This window comes from Nematolebias whitei, chromosome 8 (assembly GCF_014905685.2).
Source record: "Nematolebias whitei isolate Nwh7 chromosome 8, NemWhi1, whole genome shotgun sequence".
In the NCBI taxonomy this organism is placed as follows: Eukaryota; Metazoa; Chordata; class Actinopteri; order Cyprinodontiformes; family Rivulidae; genus Nematolebias; species Nematolebias whitei.
In genome coordinates this window covers 45,664,339-45,682,088 of record NC_056505.1, presented here as the reverse complement: position 1 = coordinate 45,682,088, position 17,750 = coordinate 45,664,339, and the positions used below count along the sequence as shown (strand labels likewise).

At 40.4% G+C, this 17,750-nt stretch overlaps 1 protein-coding gene across 1 annotated transcript in view; it reads left to right on the top strand.

The window, feature by feature from the left end:
• The window catches only part of LOC119413705 (tenascin), a 159,992-nt gene that overhangs the window by 25,046 nt on the left and 117,196 nt on the right, over positions 1-17,750 (top strand). The window contains exon 3 of the mRNA XM_037680760.1: positions 14,924-15,501. Coding sequence (XP_037536688.1) covers positions 15,015-15,501 — 487 coding nt within the window. The 5' untranslated portion in view covers positions 14,924-15,014. The remainder of the gene's footprint in view (positions 1-14,923; positions 15,502-17,750) is intronic.

Below are 17,750 nucleotides of genomic sequence, written 5' to 3'. Positions count from 1 at the left end.
TGGCTGGCTGGCTGGCTGGCTGGATGGATGGATGGATGGATGGATGGATGGATGGATGGATGGATGGATGGATGGATGGATGGATGGATGATAGACAGATGGGTGGATGGATTTGTTGGATGGATGATGTATGTATGTATTTATGGATGGATGGATGGTTATATGTCCATCACACCTCCATGCTGGCTGACATTAGTCAAACCTTCTACACATGACAAAGTCTTATAAAAGCCTTTCTGCTTTTCTTTTCCAATAACTACTTTTAGTCTTGGATGGTAGTTAGCAGCTGCAGCTGAATGATGGCTGCATCACATGTTTGTGTTTTGATTTTTCTCAGACTGGTGAAGATTCTCAGTCAACCAGGACATGATAAATTCAAAAAATGTTCAATACAAAAACAACTGGACTTTATTTGTAACAGAAGACGTTTCGTTCCTCATCCGAGGAGCTTTCTCAATTCAATGTATGTGTAGTGTATGCGGTCCAGTGCAGCGAGGACTGTCCAGACCTCTACATTGGAGAAACTAAACAGCCTCTTCATAGACGCATGGCTCAACACAGGAGAGCCAGCTCCTCTGGACAAGACTCAGCTGTTCACCTCCACCTCACAGATAAGGGACACTCTTTTGAGGACCAAAATGTGCACATTTTGGACCAAGAACACAGATGGTTTGAGAGGGGGGTGAAGGAGGCAATTTATGTAAAAAGGGAAAAGCCGTCTCTTAACAGAGGAGGAGGCCTCAGATTTCAACTTTCAAAAACCTATAATGCAACTTTAAAACAGATCCCCAGCCAGTTTTCACACCTGATGGGAACAGAGGGGTCTCATCTGTGAATTAGAGGAACAAAGACCTTAAGAAACCCCTACTGTTAAGGTGTTGAGGTGTGACTTGTTAAATCTACATATGTGTGTGTGTCTTATCTCACTCAGCCTTATAACCTGAATCTCTCACTCTCTGCTCTTTGAATTGAGAAAGCTCCTCGGATGAGGAGCGAAATGTCTTCTGTTACAAATAAAGTCCAGTTGTTTTTGTATTGAACGTTTTTTGAATTTTTCTCAGACCTGCCACATGGCTGAGATCTCAGCAAAGGTAACCATGGTGATGATTAAGTTAGTTAACATGTGGTCCTGGCAAAGAAAGACAGTTTGGACCAGTGTGTGTTTTAAGGAAGGAGACAGAAAATCTGCTCATGAATCTTTTAGCAAACTGAAAGTATTTTATTTTTCTAATATGATTGGAAGTGAATCACAGCAGGAGGAAAGGAGAATGCTGGAAATGTCATCATCCTTTCAGGAGTTATTTCCTTTGAAGCATCAATGTCCAACCTGAAAGAAGGTCAACCACAGTAACACTGCATGTCTTCATGTCCACTCACAGGGACGGTTTGGACACTTTTACGCTCATATAAATCCACATGTATTCAGAGGTAAGGAGGTCATTTTATGGTGGATTGAGGTTTGGCCCTGAAGCAGGCTAAATTGTTCTTAGTCAGGACACTGAACCTCCAGCTGCCCCTAACATGCCCATTTGTTCATGAGTGAGATGATAAAAATGCTGCGTCTCATTCTGCTCTAGAATCACACCCTCAACTGTTCTGAGAGGCTAATGAGGCTCTTTATTTTTAAACTTAAACAATTTTCTTGTCCATTTCGAGCATGCATTGTCCGGTGGTCCGACTTTTCAAACTTTCTTCACTTCAACTGTGTTTTATTTTTATTTAACAAGGTAGAATAAACTCATGATACAAAAATATTTTATCTTTTTATTTTAGCCAAAACAGGAAACAGCTCTAGACATGTGCACACATAGTCCCACTTCAGATAAACGTTGCTAGTCTGGGATTGGACCCTTCTTTGACTTTAGAACTGCTTTCAATCTTGTGTTGAAACATTGTTCAGAGGTTTTGATCCGTGTTGACACAACAACCTCATGCAGTTGCTGCAGACTTGGCAACTGAACATCTGTGATGTGAAGCTCACGTTGCACCACATCCCTACGGTGATTGAGATCTAGTGTCTCTGGAGGCTGTTAGAGGCACAGGAATCCAGACTCAGGAAATGTTTTTCTTTCCATTCTCTTGCTGTCCAATTTTATTGAGCCTCTGTGAGATGTTAACTCAGTTTCCTGTTCTTTGCCGGCAGGAGTGACACTCAGTATGGTCTGCTGCTGCTGTAGCTCATCTTCTTCAGGGTTGGACATGTTGTGTGTTCAGAGATGGTTTCCTGCAGACCTCGGATAGAATGATTCGAGCTTCTGCTGCCTTTCTGTTATCTCCAATAATAACTAGGTTTTTGTCTCTACCATTGTCACTCACTAGATATTTTCCTCTTTTTTGACCATTCACATTAAACCCTAAAGATGGTTGTGTGTAAAAATCCCAGCAGATCAACAGTTTTTGAAATATTCAGACTAGCTCATCTGAAACCAAAAGCCACACCACAGTTAAAGTCTCTTAAATCCCCCTTCTTCCCCGTTCTGATGCTCAGTCTGAACTTCAGCATGTGGTCTTCACCACGTCTAGATGCCTAAATGCATTGACTGATGTGTCATTTACTAAATAGCTACTTGTGTCAACAAGAAATTCAACAAGTTTACCTAATATATGGCTAGTGAGTGTAAAAGACAAGTTTAAACAGCATATGAGACCTTTTTAAAAAAAAGACCATAAAACTGTAAATGCCACAAACTAAAAAGGCAATTTGGAAAAAGAAACTCACTAGAAAAGGCTTGTGTAATTATTAGGCCATAAACAGGGGTAAGTAATGCTGAACAATCAAAGCATTTTATGGAAAAACTGTTGTATTTGTAGAATAATTATTAAAACAATATGTCATGGCTGACATTTTGTGTTAAAATAGTAAGGAAGGCATGTGTTTGGTGGTGAGGGTTACAGGTTGGACCACATGGTTTGTTTGTAAATATTTTGCTAACTGAAGCAACATACTAAACTGCAGAAGTGGAATTGCACATAAAATAATCATGTGCTTCTTTTAAGGTTAAAAAAAAGTTCTTATGCATATAAAACAAGCTTATTAATGTTCAGGTGATTTGGAGATTAAGTGTTTAGTTTTACTCTGGTTTTCAGTCCGGTAAAAGAAACACATTCATGGACTGGAGAGACTGTCTGTTGTTGAAAGAGGAAACGCAAATATAGGTTTTGTAATTCAGGTGGTTGCGTCTAAAAACAGCATCAGAGAGAACTCTGGGTTGGGGTTTTAGTCATCCATTCATTAATCACTGTAGCTATCAACATTTTTATGTAACGCACCGGTAAATACCTGTGCTTGATTAAATAAGCCAAAGATATTTGGTTCAGGCATCTGATTAGAATGCTTCACAGACACATCTCTCTCAAAATTCTTCAGCTAACACCCACTAAAAGTAAAGATGGGAAAAGGACCAAGAGCTCTCTGGAGTGTTTATAAAATGTATTTTTTCTGTCATGGAAATGACGTGGATTTCCCCATGAGGAGCTGGAAAGTGTTACATGGGACAGAAACATCTGGGTTCTCCTCCTGATCTAGTTATATCTACATGTACAATCCAACCTTTGATCAGTGGAGGAACAAGGATGGATGGATGGATGGATGGACGGATGGACGGACGGACAGATGGGTGGATGGACAGATGAGACAACTTTTATAAATCACTTCTTTCAGAAGACACTTTAGAAAGTTCCTAAATCAATCTTTCGTCATCAGATCAGAAAATGTTTCATGTCTTAATTTCTAAAAAACTGATTGATTTAGTCTCTCGCTGTAATAAATCAGGACAATGAAGCCTGTCGGCAGATTTGATCATCTTTAGTCCAGAAAGTGGATGTGTCTGATTGGTTTACTCAGTCTAATCTACTTTAGCACCATAAAATCAGTTTAATGTTCCTGACAGCCCTAATTCCTTTGAGTCAGACCACAACTGATACAGAACCAGCTCCTCTCTGAGTGAGCTTGAAAACTTTCAAGTGTTGGCCGAGCACTCCTTCACACCACAGTAATTTAGATCACTTGCTCAAAATTCATGTGAGCCAGCATGGCTTGCCTGGTAAAATTCTCTTCACATCCAACAGCAAGGCAGGCAACAGAATTAGTTTCTGTTAACTCTATAACAAAAACAAGTGAGGGAATAAAACAAAGCAGCAGTCAGCCTGTTTTAAGTCCATGTACCCAGTGCCAGCAACCAGCTCCATTAGCATAGTGCCGGGCCCACAGGGTGCTCATGAATGAAGTCCAAACAGAGGGATCAACTTTTCATGGTCGCTCTGAGATTCACCCTTTGCAATGTTCTGCCTCAAATTAAAGAGATCAAATCAAAATATCTCTCAGACTGTGGAAGTGTCATCTCTTTATCTATTTCAAGTGTGACACAAATGTTGTCAGAGCCTCAGATTCTCTCACAAACTAGCTTTGCTCTCTCTGGGCTGGTTTTGAGCCAAGGTCCACATGGAAAGCAGCCAGCTTTTAAAAATGAGAAAGCCAACCAGCTAAAAAACAGAGCTAAACTTTAGCAGGGAGCCAAAACTCTTTTTGTCTGTTTTGTTGTGTGTTTGTAGATGTGTACTCAAGGATTCAAGGATTCAAGGTTCTTTATTTGTCATTCGCACCCCATGTGGTACATGTGAGGGAACAAAATTATTACTCGTAGAAGGTGTTGCAAAAGTAAAATTCATAAAAGTAAAATTCACCCAGCCTTCCATCCATCCATCCATTATTTTTACCCGCTTCTTCTTTTTCAGATCACAGGGGTCACTGGAGATCATCTCCAGCAGTCAATACATGTGAGAGGCGGGGGACACCTGGACAGGTCTCCAGTCCATCACAGGGGCACATAAAGACAAACGAGACAAACTCACTAGTCACTAATCACTCAAAATTCACTCTCTCATTCACACCTAGGGACAATTTAGCATTACCAATCAGCCTAACGTACATGTTTTTGGTCTGTGGGAGGAAAAGCATGCACGGAGAGAACATGCAAACTCCACCCAGAAAGGCCCCACGGCCTGTGTGTATATGTATATCTTGTTTTGTTTATTCAGAATGATATTGTGTTAAAACACAATCTGATTTTTGTTTCCAGTAAAGAATGTAGTTTTAGTTCCACACGTACAAATCCCAAATTCCACACACCCACCAATTATAGAACACAAGATGGTGAGATTTTATTGGTTGAGAGCTGGGTCACATGATAGAATAGGGCTTCCCATTCGTCGACAGTGGTGACTCTTCCTGGGAGGTGTGGCCAAGCTCTGAAGATCATGTGTGTCAGCTTACGCTCGGGGCCATTGTTTTGTGACCGCATGGAGAGGTGATCTTTGCACCTTACATGTGTGTAAAATAAACCTTCTGAAAATGGATGACGATTGTTCCTCCCCCGCCTGCTTCAGAAATGAACACACAACAGTATAAAATTGAATTGTGATGCATAGTACACAACTCGTTTGCCAGGAAACCCCAGTCCTACCTTCCAAAGTCACACAATTTTAATAGAGCCACCTGTTGTAAGTCTAGGTGTTAAATGATTTCAGTCAATGTCTGCCTCTTGTGATAGTCCCCAGAATCATCATCAGTGAAAGACTTGACCTACAACTAGAAAAATACAACATTAATGCCAAAGAACTCCCCATGCTGGTCAAAGACAAAGTTGTAGATATGGACAGATTATGGCTGAGTTAAAAGAAAAAATATCCCAGAACCCAGCTTCAAATCTTTCATTATTATTAGACTCATTGGCAAACAACTGGTGAACGGGCCTCCACCCATGGGGAATGTTTGGGCTAAGCCCAGATGAGTAGCATGGGTTTACCTTTCTGTGGTCCCACCACCTGTGGATAGGGCCTTGTGAGTTGGGTACATGGTGCCATGGGCAGTGGCTGAAGGCAGGGCCCTTGGTGCTCTGACCCTGTCTTACCAAAGCTGGCTCTTGGGGCATGGATTGTCACCTCTCTGGTGGGGAAGGAGCTTGTGCATGAGGTTGAGCGGTACTGACTAGATACAGTCGAGCTCACCTTGACACACGGCGTGGGCTCTGTAACCAATATCACATTCATACACCGATGGGACACGCATCAGAGGCAACAAGGGGTTCAGTGTCTTGCCCAGGGACACTTCGGCATGTGACTGCTCGTGGATTCGAACCCCCAGCTCTTGCATTAGAGGACGACTGGTCTAACCACTCAGCCACAGCCGCCCCCTCAGCCACAGTCGCCATCTGCTTTGACTGGCTGGTTTGAGAGGACAGAAAGGAGAGACAAACGAACACAGAATGGTAGGTCCAAGTGTACCTGAAAGACAAAAAAACACATGTTATGGGTAGAAAAAATAATTACAAATACAAAATAGGTTGCGCAGAGTAAGTAAAGAAAGTAGCAGAGTGAAAAAGTGTGGTCAGTTTGTCCTCCAACAGGCTAAGCCTATAGCAGCTTAACTAAGGGACAGCTCAGGAAACCCAAGCCGACCCTAACTATAGGATTTAGCAAAAAGGAAAGTCTTCAGCCTAGTTTTAAAACTGGACAATGTGTCAGCCTCACAGACAGGGATTGGAAGAAGAGGATGACACAGGAGTGGATTTTCACTCCTGTCCTATCCTGGTCCCACAGAAAAAGTCCTGTCCTGTCCCAATCCTGGTCCAGAGTAAAAAAAATAATCCTGTCCTGTCCCACTCCTGGTAACATGACTCCTGCTCCTGTTCTGCTCCTGTTCAGAATCACTGAACAGGAGTTGTAAGATGATCAACTAGATGATCTAAGTCTCTGTTCTCTGATGCATTACTCTGCAAGACAGAGGAAAACATTGATGGAAGAGATTGTTTAAATTTGGTTACAGCATTTTCTGATAAGCACCTGCTGAGATGAAATTTACTCTCAGTGACTGTGTAGTCATTTATTGTAAACTCAAAGGTTATTAAAAAATGGTCGGACAAAATAGGATTTTGAGGAACTATTACCAAGTCCTTAATCTCTATACCATAGGTCAGAACTAAATCAAGAGTGTGATGATAAGAATGAGTAGATGTGCGGACGTTTTGGGTAAAACCAAAGGACTCTATTAAATTATTAAAGGCTATGCTTAAGCTATCACTCTCAACATCCACATGAACATTGAAATCACCCATTAGGATGATTTTATCAATATTTAATAATAAGTTAGTTAAGAATTCTGAGAATTCAGACAAAAACAGAGATTAAGCGTCTGGTGGACGATATATAACAACTAGTAAAAATGGCTTTTCTGATTTCCATTTTGGATGAGAAAGACTGAGGGACAGTGATTCAAAAGAATCATAACTAATAACTGGTTTGGCATTAATCAATAACCCTGACTGAAAAATAGAAGCTACTCCTCCACCTCGGCCAGTTGTTCTAGGAACATGAAAATGTAAATAATTAACAGGAGTGGATTCATTTATACCAACAAAATCCTCCTGTTGTAGCCAAGTTTCTGTCAGACAGAATAAATCAATATGATGATCAGTTATCAGTTCATTAACTAACAGGGATTTAGAGGAAAGAGATCTGATGTTCAATAATCCACATTTAATGATTTTGCTTTGGTAAAGTAACTGTGTTTATTTTAATCAGATTTTTATGGTTTATATTTTTAGAGCTGATTTTTGGTTTATTTAATTTGAGCCGTGGGCGAGTTGACACTGTTTCAATGGGGGTGTGGGTGGGTAACAGAGGAGAAGCAGCAGAGAGGTGGAGGACTACAACTCTGCTTCCTGGGTTGTCAATAATTTGGGGAATAAACAAAATCAGCCATATTTCTAGAAAGAAGAGCGGCTCCGTCCAAAGTGGGATGGATGCCATCTCTCCGCATCAGACCAGGTTTTCCCCAGAAAGAACTCCAGTTATCTATGTAGCCCAAGTTGTTGTCAGAACACCACCTGGACACCCAGCGGTTAAACTATGACATACGGCTAAACATGTCATCGCTGGTCAGGATGGGGAGGGGGCCAGAGAAAACTATGGAGTCCGACATGGTTTTAGCAAAGTCACACACCGAAGCAACATTAATTTTAGTGACCTCCGATTGGCGTAACCGGATATCATTACTGCCGACGTGAATAAAAATCTTACTGTATTTAGCCTTAGCCTTAGTCAGCAGTTTCAAATAAGATTGTATGTCACCAGCTCTGGCCCCTGGAATGCATTTGACTATGGCCGCTGGAGTCCCTAGAGCCACATTTCGGACTATGGAGCTTCCAATAACCAGGGTCTGTTTCTCAGTGGATGTGTCACTGAGCGAGGAAAATCGATTAGAAACGTGAACGGGTCGGTGGTGAACTGGGGGCTTAGCCTTAGCACAACGCTTGCTCTGGACCATCACCCAGCCGGCCTGGTGTCCCGGTTGCTCGGGGTCTGCTGGAGGACCACCAACGAAAGCTAGCCTCTGTGGTTCTGTGCTGTCTAAGGGGACCTGGCTAGTTACTGGTTTTTCTACAGCATGGGGCCGACCTTCCAGTTCAGACAGCCTCTCCTCCAAAGCTACCATAAGACTACATTTGTTACATGTATCATTATCACTAAAAGAGGCAGAGGAGTAACTAAACACTGACACACGGAGCAAGAGAAAACAGAGGAAGCAGGGAGAGAAGCAGCAGCCATGCTTTTAATCACAGTTGAGCTATGAGTGTGACTGAGAAACTTTTTTCAGATTATAAGGACTGAAATCCTCAAAACTCTCATCAGGAAGACTAATTTACACATTTACAGTTTACCCATCATGAAGGTGTCAGTCTAATAATGGGGTATAGTTCAGTGACGAGGGGGTGAGAGTGTGACTTCCTCCAATTTTTTCTAATTATACGTCAGATCAGAATAAAGGAACTGGAAACATTTTTCTAGAATGCATCCTACTGACAATAGACCTGCACACATTAACCAGCAAATATGTTCTGACCAAATCCCACATCTTTATGATTAAATAAGAGTTACAGGAGGAAATTAACTTTTATCACTCATGACCCACCACAAAACTAAAATCATCTAAGATAAGATGACTATTGTGGCAAAGAAGAGGAAAAGAAGATGAAAATAGAAAAGTGAGAGAAGAAGACTAACTGGTGGAAGTTAAAGTTAATCAGGTCTCTCTTGTAAATGAGCCCTCGCGGCTCAATGGGATTTACCTGTCTAAATAAAGGGTGAATGAATGACAAAAAGGAAAAATTAAAAGCATGCTTCTGAGATTCCAACAGGAGGTTGGCTTGAAACACAGCAATGAAGGCTACCTATAGGACAGATCTGGTTGACAGGCCACAAACTGATGAAGTCCTCTGGATGGAAAACCATACCATTTTATTTATAGAGCACTTAAAACAGCTACAAGGCCAACCAAAGTGCTGTACAGACAGAGCAACAGACAACACACGAAGCAATATACAAAATAAAATAAATCAAAAATATAGACATAAAATCGATGCAGATAATAAATATGAACGAAAACGTTTCTCCCTTAAAGAAACTGGTCCAGATGAAATAATTTAACCTTTTTTGTTGTTAAAGGAAAAATGTTGTGATGAGTTTAGAGAAGAGCTGTTTAAGGTTCTAGGTGGTAAAAACAGCTTCCAAATGATTGATCTATTACATGAACAGTAATTAAACACGTAAAAAGATACTAGGAGTGTCATCAAGATGAAAAAGATCAGGAAACCTGGAGATGGAATATTCCAGTGCAGGAAGTTATCCAGAGGAAAAGATTAGCCAAGAAGAAATGGGAACATGAGAGGACTGAAGAGAGTAGACAGGAATACAACATGTATAATATAATACAACATAAGAGATTCCACACAGGGCAAAAAAGCAAGGTAGCAATGGCAAATCATAAGAGGATCTGAACACAAGACTGGACACTATGGAGGGGGAGAAGGACTTGTATCTAATGGCAAGACACAGCAGGCTAGAAAGATTGTAAATTCAAAAAAGTTCAAGACAAAAACAACTGGACTTTATTTGTAACAGAAGAGTTTTCGCTTCGCATTCGAGGAGCTTTCTCAATTTAAAGAACATAGATGGGGTTCTTTGAATCTTCACCAACGTAGAAAGCTTGCACTGCAGGTTAGGCTAGTTAAAGATAGCAAAGACCCAGAAATAGTAATATTCTATTGTGATAGGGAGTTTGAAAGTGTACCTTGAGGAAATATTTAATAAAGACAAATAAAGGGAAAGCACAAAATAGGTCATGAAACTGTGGACCAAGAAGTGGGAAAGATTGGTGTGGATGTAGTTTAGAAAGCTTTGAAGAGCATGGAGAAGGGTAAGGCAGTTGAACCTGACGACACATCATTACAGGGATGAAAATATAAAGGGAGATGGCAGTGAGGTTTTTGACTTGATTATTTAACTGTATTTTAGAATGAAAAAATTTCTGAGGAATGGAGTAGAAGTGCGCTGGTGTCCATATTATAAACAAGGGTTATGTACAGAGTTGTAGCAACTACAAGGGAATTAAGTGAATGGAATGGTAAATGGACTGTACCACCTTTCTTTCCAACAAAGGTACTTAAAATGCTTTACAACACAATTTATGCCTTGATTTACCAATCCACGCACATTCATACAGCACAGCTGCTACAATCTCTACAAAGCTAAAGGGAATAAATCATCTTATAAATAAAAATTTGTATGTTAGATCACATTCATAAACCAATGGGACACACATCAGATGCAATGAGGGGGGTTCAGTGTCTTGCACAAGGACAATTCGGCATTTGAGTGCATTTTGATGGAACTTAACCCCCAACTCTTTCATTAGAGAACAGATGTTTTAACCACTCAGCTACAGTTACCCCATAAGTTAAGTCAATGAGCAAAACAATGAAGATCTGGGAGAGTGTAATGGAAGCTAGACTTAGAGAAGAGGTAATTGTTTGTAAACAGCAGTATGGTTTTATGCCAAGATAGAGCACCACAGATGCCATCTTTGCTTTGAGGATGCTGATGGAGAAGTGCAGAGAGGATCAGAAAGAACTCCATTGTGTCTTTGTGGATTTAGAAAATGCATCTGACAGGGTGCTGAAAGATGATCTGTAGTGGGAAGGTGGGACCACATAGACTAGAGGATCAGCTCTGAGCCCCTTCTTGTTTGCTCTGGTGATGGACCGTCTAACAGATGAGGTCAGGCAGGAATCCTCGTGGACTATGATGTTTGCAGATGACGTGATCTGTGGTGAGAACAAGGAACAGGTGGAAGAGAACTTGGAGAGGTGGAGGTATGCACTTGAAAGAAGAGGAATGAAAGTCAGCTGTAGTAAGACAGAGTACATGTGTGTGTCCTGATGCATGCTCATCACATGTGTGTGAATAAGAGGGAGGCCAGTGGAACAGTGAGGCTACAAGGAGCAGAGGTCACAAAGGTGCAGGACTTCAAGGACTTGGGGTCCACTGTCCAGGAACATGGGGAGTGTAATAAAGAGGTGAAAAAGAGAGTCCAGGCAGGATGGAGAAAAGTTTCAGGAGTGATTTGTGACAAAATGGTGGCAGTATAAGTCAAATGTAAAGTTTATCAGACTGTCACAAGACCAGTTATGTTGTATACAAAGTAGTTTGGAGACAGTGGCATTAACAAAAAGACAAGAAAGAGAAGTGAAAAAGAGCAGATTTGAGGTTCTCCTTGGGAGTGAGAAGAATGGATTAGATTAGGAATAAAATAATCGGAGATAGACAGAATGATAGACAGTTAGAGCTGTCACTACTCAGTAAGACGGTTGCTGGATCAAACATTGGCCAGGGATCTTTCTGGGTAGGGTTTACATGTCTTCCCAGTGCATGCATGTTTTTTTCCAGATACTCCAGTTTCCTCCCACAGACCAAAAACATGCATGTTAGACTGACCGGTAACTCTAAATTGTCTCTAGGTGTGAGTGAGAGAGTGAATGGTTGTTTGTCTCGTTTGTCTCTATGTGGCCCTGTGATGAACTGGAGACCTGTCCAGGGTGTCTCCTGCCTCTCACACACTGATGGCTGGACATGGGCACCAGTGGCACCAGTGACCCCTGTGACCCGAAAAGGAAGAAGCAGGTAAAGATAATGGATGGATGGATGGATGGATGGACTGCAGACACATTAAGATGCAACAGAAACCAATATTTTTCAAACATCATTCACTGAGTGACGTGCCACACAATTAAATTCATGTTGAATTTGTTAAATGGTCAAATAACTACAAAATATTGCAATTTATATTTGGTTTCACCATCAAATTTTGACATAGTTTTAGTAAACCCTTACAAAAAGAACACCTACTACTCATCACAATCATCATACAGGAGTAATAAAAAAAACTGTGGTTTTCCAGGAATGCTGACTTTCCAGTTTCTGGGGTAAAGAGGGCCCTTTGTGCTTTTATGGGAAGCCCACAGATGGTGTAACCACACACCGGCGTTAATCTGTCAGCTTGGGTTGTGGTCTGGGCCACAGAAAGAAGAGGTGGATTGCCATCTTGCAGGTGTTGCCAGGACTATTTGGATAATGGCAACCTGCCTGGACATGGCCAGAATGAAGACTTTTTGCCTGAAGGTGACACGCTGCCCCGGTTGTAATTGCTGCTCTCTGTACTTGGAGGAATTGTGCCTCACTGGCATCCACTAAGTGTTTGTAGCCTCCACTGAGAGCAGGGGGGATAAAATGGGTCAAAGACAGCAACAGGACTTGAGGTGTTCCTTTGTTACAGCCAAGGTTAATTGCTTTTTTTAGTCACACAGTGCTGATATTCTACTCCAGCTGTTTTCCCTGATGTGAGATGTGCATGTGTGAATGGATAGAGTAAAGTAGTTAATTTATTATTTTTTTATTTATTCATTTATTTATTCATTTAAAAGAAACAAAACAATTTCATCAACAAAAAAAAAACATTGAATGAAAAGGGTGCAGAAAGAAGAAGAACATTCTTAAAATATCTGCCCCTTATTTAAAAAATATAAAATAATTTTAAACAAACAACAATTCAGGCTTGAACTCCAAAGTGAAAACAAAAAACATCAGGCATTCTTTACATGGTATCATACTTTCCTAACAATTTTAACTTAATCATCTTTTTAAACATATAAATTGTTTTAGACATTTTTATGTTGATGTCAAGACAATTCCACATCCTGTTCCCTGAATTACAACGCAGCTCCTTCAGACCAGTTCTAAATGCAGGTTTTACAAACATTCCTTTAAGGTTATAATGACTCTCTTTTTTTAACAAATTTTAATTGAATATTTGGGGGTAATAATTTTTATGAGCTTTATACATGACTTGTAAAATACTATATTCAACCAAATCATAAAATTTTAATAATTTCAATTGATGAAAAAATATATTTGTTGGGTGACCATAGCACTTCATACTAATAATTTTTATAGCTTTTTGTTGTAAAATATAAATAGGATTTGTAATTGTTTTGCATGCTTTTCCCCAAACATACAAATACAATAGATTAAATATGGAACAATCATTACATTATAAAATATATGCAAAGCTTTGTCATTCAAAAACTCTTACTTTATACAGTAATGCAATTGATTTTGCTATTTTTATTTTTAAGTAATTTACATGAGATTTCCATGTCGGCTTCTCATCAATAACGAAACCCAAAAATTATATTTAATTAACTCTAGGATTTTCAATACTGTCAATGTTAAATGAGACTTCGATAATTTTCTTTCTATTACTAAATATCATGTTGGCTTTTTCCTCCAAATTTAATGATAACTTCAAAATATCCTGATGCATGCTCAATAATCCAGGTAAAAAAATCCAAAAAAGTTCAATCTGGTCTTCTGGACATTCAAAAAAAAACAAACAAAAAAAAAACAAAAGAAAGCAAAAAAATATAGAAACGTTTCGTCTCTCATCCAAGAGACTTCCTCAGTTTGAGGTGCTGTTTAAACAGCTGTTTAAATAGACTGAGGAAGTCTCTTGGATGAGAGACGAAACGTTTCTATATTTTTTTGCTTTGTTTTGTTTTTTGTTGTTTTTTTTTTTTTTGAATGTCCAGAGGACCAGATTGAACTTTTTTGGGATAATGATAACTTATTAAGCTGGAACCAAGTTAGTATTTTTACAAATTCTGCCAGTATCATCCCTAACATCCGTTCAATATCTTCATCTGAACAAAAAAATGTGGTATCATCTGCAAATAAAATGCACTTCAAAAGTCCCGACACATCAACCAGATCATTCACATACAAAATAAACAACTTTTGTCCCAACACAAAGCCTTGAGGGACTCCACAGCCATCCATCCATCCATTATCTTTTACCCGCTTCTTCCATTTTGGCTCACAGGGGTCGCCGGTGCCCATGTCCAGCAATCACTGTGCGAGGGGCGGGGTACACCCTGGATGGGCCGCAAGTCCATCACAGGGACACATAGAGACAAACGAGACAAACACATTCACTCTCTCACTCACACCTAGAGACTATTTAGTTACCAATCAGCCTAACATGCATGTTTTTGGTCTGTGGGAGAAAACTGGAGTACCTGGAGAAAACCCACGCATGCACTGAGAGAACATGCAAACGCCACCCAGAACGGCCCCCGGACTGGGATTTGAACCAGGGACCTGCTCGCTGAGAGGCAGCAGCTCTACCAGTTGCGCCACCGTGCTGCCCGACTCCACATCCATTAACACAAAATTCAGATCTTACATCGTTTACTTGTACAAATTGTCTCCTATTATTCAAATAACTGGATACCCACTGTAGTGCTAGTCCTCTAATGCCGTATTTATTCAGTTTTTCAAGGAGAATGGTGTGGTCAATAGTGTCAAAGGCCTTTTTTAAATCAACAAAAACGCTAACACAATACTGTTTTTGATCAACAGCAGTTGTAGTAGTTCATAATGCACTGTGCTGTAAGCTGGAGTTACATAAATATATGAACATTAAAAAACATTTTGTTCTCATTGTTTTGATGGGTTTGTTCTGTATTTTTGACAGGACTCAGGACAGAACCCAAGCATCCATTTGATACTGAATTCCTTACACTCAGCTGCTACCATCTCAAAGTCTGTTGTATTAAACTGTCATCATGGGGATGAAAAGATTCCTCTTGAGTTGTATTACTGCTGCTGTGCTGCTCCATCTTTCCAATGCTGGCCTGGTCAAGAAGATCATCCGCCACCGTAGAGAGGCCCTGATGCCCAAAAAACCCCAGGAAAATCTGACCCTGCCCCATCCCGACCAGCCGGTGGTGTTCAACCATGTTTACAACATCAACGTCCCCTCCACTTCCTTCTGCTCTGTGGACCTGGACTCACCAGGAGGCACAGAGCTCAATCACAAGAGCGCCTCCAACGACATGCAGAACAGCGAGCACATGGAGCACACGATGGATGGAGACAACCAGATCGTTTTCACCCACCGTATCAATATTCCCAAAAAGGCATGCGACTGCAACAACCACCTGCCAGACATGAAAGACATCCTGAACAGACTGGAAATGTTGGAGTCTGAGCTGTCCAGTCTGAGAGAACAGTGCAGCGGTGGAGCAGGCTGCTGTGGAGCTCAGGTTACAGGTGAGACCATTCAACAACTGACACCTTAGTTTCTGAAGCACTTCCAACAAAGACGATGTGACAGTAATAGTGATGGCCCGATGCCAGCTTCAAGTACTCGTACTTGTACTTATGAAAATACCCTAATACTTCTGAACGATGCCACTTTTATACTTGGTGATGTAATTCCTCTTCCAGTTTACAAGTAACCAAAGACAATTTTTTTTTAAATGTCTAGTTTTGAGATATTTTAAGATAAACACAGGTGACGTTAGGATAGCGGACTGTTGCTGTATTTTTAATAAATGTGTTTCTAAAGTCACTGTGTAATGCTTAAGCACTAACTCGTTAGCTAAAAACAATTAGTTAGATAACCTAAAAATAATTTTGAACCGGTACAAAATATGCTCATCAGTCTTGACCCACATAAGATTTGCTGAAAGGCAAAAGAATGACCCTTGTATATTAGAGGTCCTTAAGATGGTTGTATTTTACATCCATCTGCATACAACCATTCTTTTCTAGTAAAACTGATAAAGATATTATGAAGAAACCCTTTAACGACAGGACTATCATCTGCTAATTTGTTGCAAAAGAACCATTCATTTTAACCATCTCCTTTATGACTAGGGGTGGGAACTTCTAGATTCAATTTATTTACAATTTTGAGAGCTGGAATGCAATTATAAAATGAAGATCGATGTATTATGATGCATCCATAATCACACAAACAGAATACTGAGCATAGCATGTCTCAGACCTAAAAGAAACAAAATATTTACACTGTAGTAGTGGTTTTTCTTCAGCTAATTCTTTGCGTAGGGGTCACAACTGCAAGCAAACTCAAAGAGATTTGGCAAGTGTTTTATGCCAGATGCCCTCCCTGATACAACTTGGGCTCGAACCTGCTGCCTCAGGACTACAAGACTGCTGCACTGATCACTGAGCTACCTGTGTCGCTTGCTCTACACTGTAGTATAAAACAGTTTTCATGCAAACGAGTTGGGAAATTAAATTAAAAAGGGAGTCAAAACGTTCAGTACAGTCATAATATTCTGTGGCAGCAGTGGATGTCCATCAAAAGTTATCTCACCCACTTTCTTCAGTGTTCCCATGACTTTGTTTTGGTCTGGATGTAAAGTGTAGTGGTTGCTGAGATTATCATGTCCTATAGTGGCTCTAAACAGCTTCAAGACACTTAATGCTCCACAACCTCCTGCCTGAGGGGAGCGGGTCAAAAAGTGTGTGTGCTTGGTGAGTGGGGTCCTTCATGATGCATCTGGAGGTGTAGATGTCTGTGATGGTGGGGAGGCTGACTCCAACAGACTTCTGTGCAGCCTTCACCACTCTCTGCAAAGCTTTTCTTTCTGCAGCTGTGCAGCCTCCATGCCACACGTTGATGCTGGAGCACAGGATGCTCTCCACTGCACACCTGTAGATGGAGGTGAGGACTGAGCTTCTCCGACCAGCTCTTCTCATCCATCTGAGGAAGTAGAGTCTCTGATGAGCTTTCTTCATCAGGCTGGTGGTGTTGTTGCTCCAGCTGAGATTGTCAATCAGATGCACACCCAAGTACTTGTAGCTGGAGACCACTTCCACCACAGATCCTCCTTATGATGAACTGTGTAATTCACATCACCTTTTCTGTCAGGTGAAAACTTTGACATTACTCACTTGATGGTCCTAGTTCGCAGCTGCAGCCATCTGTTTATCCATTTTCCACCTACAGGGTGAAACGTGTACATCACTTCCCTTTGGAGTTGCTTTTGTTAATGTCATTTCCCCCTTTAGCTTCATAAAAGTCTAAACCAGGGGTGCCCATACTTTCAGCATGCAAGCTACTTTTAAAATGACCAAGTCCAAGTGATCTACTTACAAAGTACTATAAAAATACAAAACAAATACATATTTATAAACATATTAAGTATGCTTTATTTGTTTTAAGTTCTTGTTTTTAGTATTTTACCTCGTTTTATATGGCATCTTGATTTATGGTTTTATAACACTATTTTTATTTGACTTGCATTTTAATGTAGTTTATTGTCGTCTGTATTTTATGTTATGTCTAAAACATGTCTCTTTTTTAAATGAGTCCTCATGACTCAATTCATTCAACCTTTATATACAGTAGTCCCTTGTTTATCGCGGGGGATCTGTACCCTGAAGCCCAACGATAAGTGAATAAACGACGAAGTAGGAATTATTAATACAAGTAATGTGTGTATAAAAGTAATCTCTCTCTCTCTCTCTCTCTCTCTCTCTCTCTCTCT